General features: G+C 39.1%; 1 protein-coding gene across 1 annotated transcript in view; it reads right to left on the bottom strand.

Moving 5' to 3' along the window:
- The window catches only part of T265_15726 (hypothetical protein), a gene marked incomplete at both ends in the record, with an annotated part of 18,067 nt that extends 17,456 nt beyond the window's left edge, over positions 1 to 611 (bottom strand). Inside the window, one exon of the mRNA XM_009179021.1 lies at positions 557 to 611. Coding sequence (XP_009177285.1) covers positions 557 to 611 — 55 coding nt within the window. The remainder of the gene's footprint in view (positions 1 to 556) is intronic.
- Between the last annotated feature and the right edge of the window lie 450 nt (positions 612 to 1,061).

The following is a 1,061-nucleotide window of genomic DNA, read 5'->3' as shown; positions in this document are numbered from 1 at the left end:
TTTTCACGCCAAATGCCAACCTTGGATTATACTACAAATGCTTAGTGGGAATGTCGTGAGACGCAGCAGTAGACGCGGAAAGCCTCTTGGGTTTGTTCATTCCATTTTCTCAGGATGTATCGCAATGTACGGAGCATTTTCGATACTTGGCGTTTATTTTGCATTTCTGAAATACAATTAAGTCTTATATTACTGGCCTAGCAGGCGACCAATAAGACTGTCTACTAGGTCACTCGTGAGTGATTTTTCTCAATGGCGCCATTGCCTGAGTTCTTCCAATATGTGTCGGTCAATCATAAAAATAGGCCCTTAAATACTCTATTTTGCATTTCCAATGAATCATGCAAACTCCTACTGGCGTGCAATTAGATGATGGTTGAAACATACACAAAAATTACCGGTCAGATTGGTGAAAATATTAAGTCAGTGTTTCGCAGTATGTCAGTTCCAAAAATGTTTAAATGTCATACTAGAGAGATAACGGAAAATGTTCATGTATCAATTTAAGTAGATAAGATGGGATGCTCTAATCAAGATTCAAATGATGGGAACTCACTTGCTCCCACCAAGATTTGCACAAACGTATCGTATTCATAATGCCTGATAATCATTCAAGGTGCCCCCACAAGTTTGGTTCCGGGTGCCATATGTTCAGAAAAAAATACGCATTTATTTTTACAACAAGTAATACAAAGTTAGGCGCTTAGTGTTGAAGTCACGCTATACAGAGCATATAAGATCACCGGGCAGTTTCAGCGACCACCGACCACCATTCGTTTAAGCGTTTATAAATGATGCACATGTGGTATGAGCCACGCTAGAGACAAATTATGGTTGCAGATAATGAAAAGTTATGTTTTTCATCGGTTTCTTAGGTGGAAATAAATTCAAGGTCCACGTCATTCTTGGCTTTGTTCCGTTTGCCTCCACAATGTATCCTCGTTAACTTACACCAAATAGACTTGAGGTATATTCTTAGACACAAATTGATTGAAACCTTCCCAGGCCATTTCCGAGGACCTGTTGGTTGACTGAATTGAATTATAATAAGTTTGCCGATT

Source organism: Opisthorchis viverrini, assembly GCF_000715545.1.
Source record: "Opisthorchis viverrini unplaced genomic scaffold opera_v5_778, whole genome shotgun sequence".
Taxonomy (NCBI): Eukaryota; Metazoa; Platyhelminthes; class Trematoda; order Opisthorchiida; family Opisthorchiidae; genus Opisthorchis; species Opisthorchis viverrini.
Note: the sequence above shows the minus strand (reverse complement) of the source record. Positions and strands in the feature narration are given on the sequence as shown.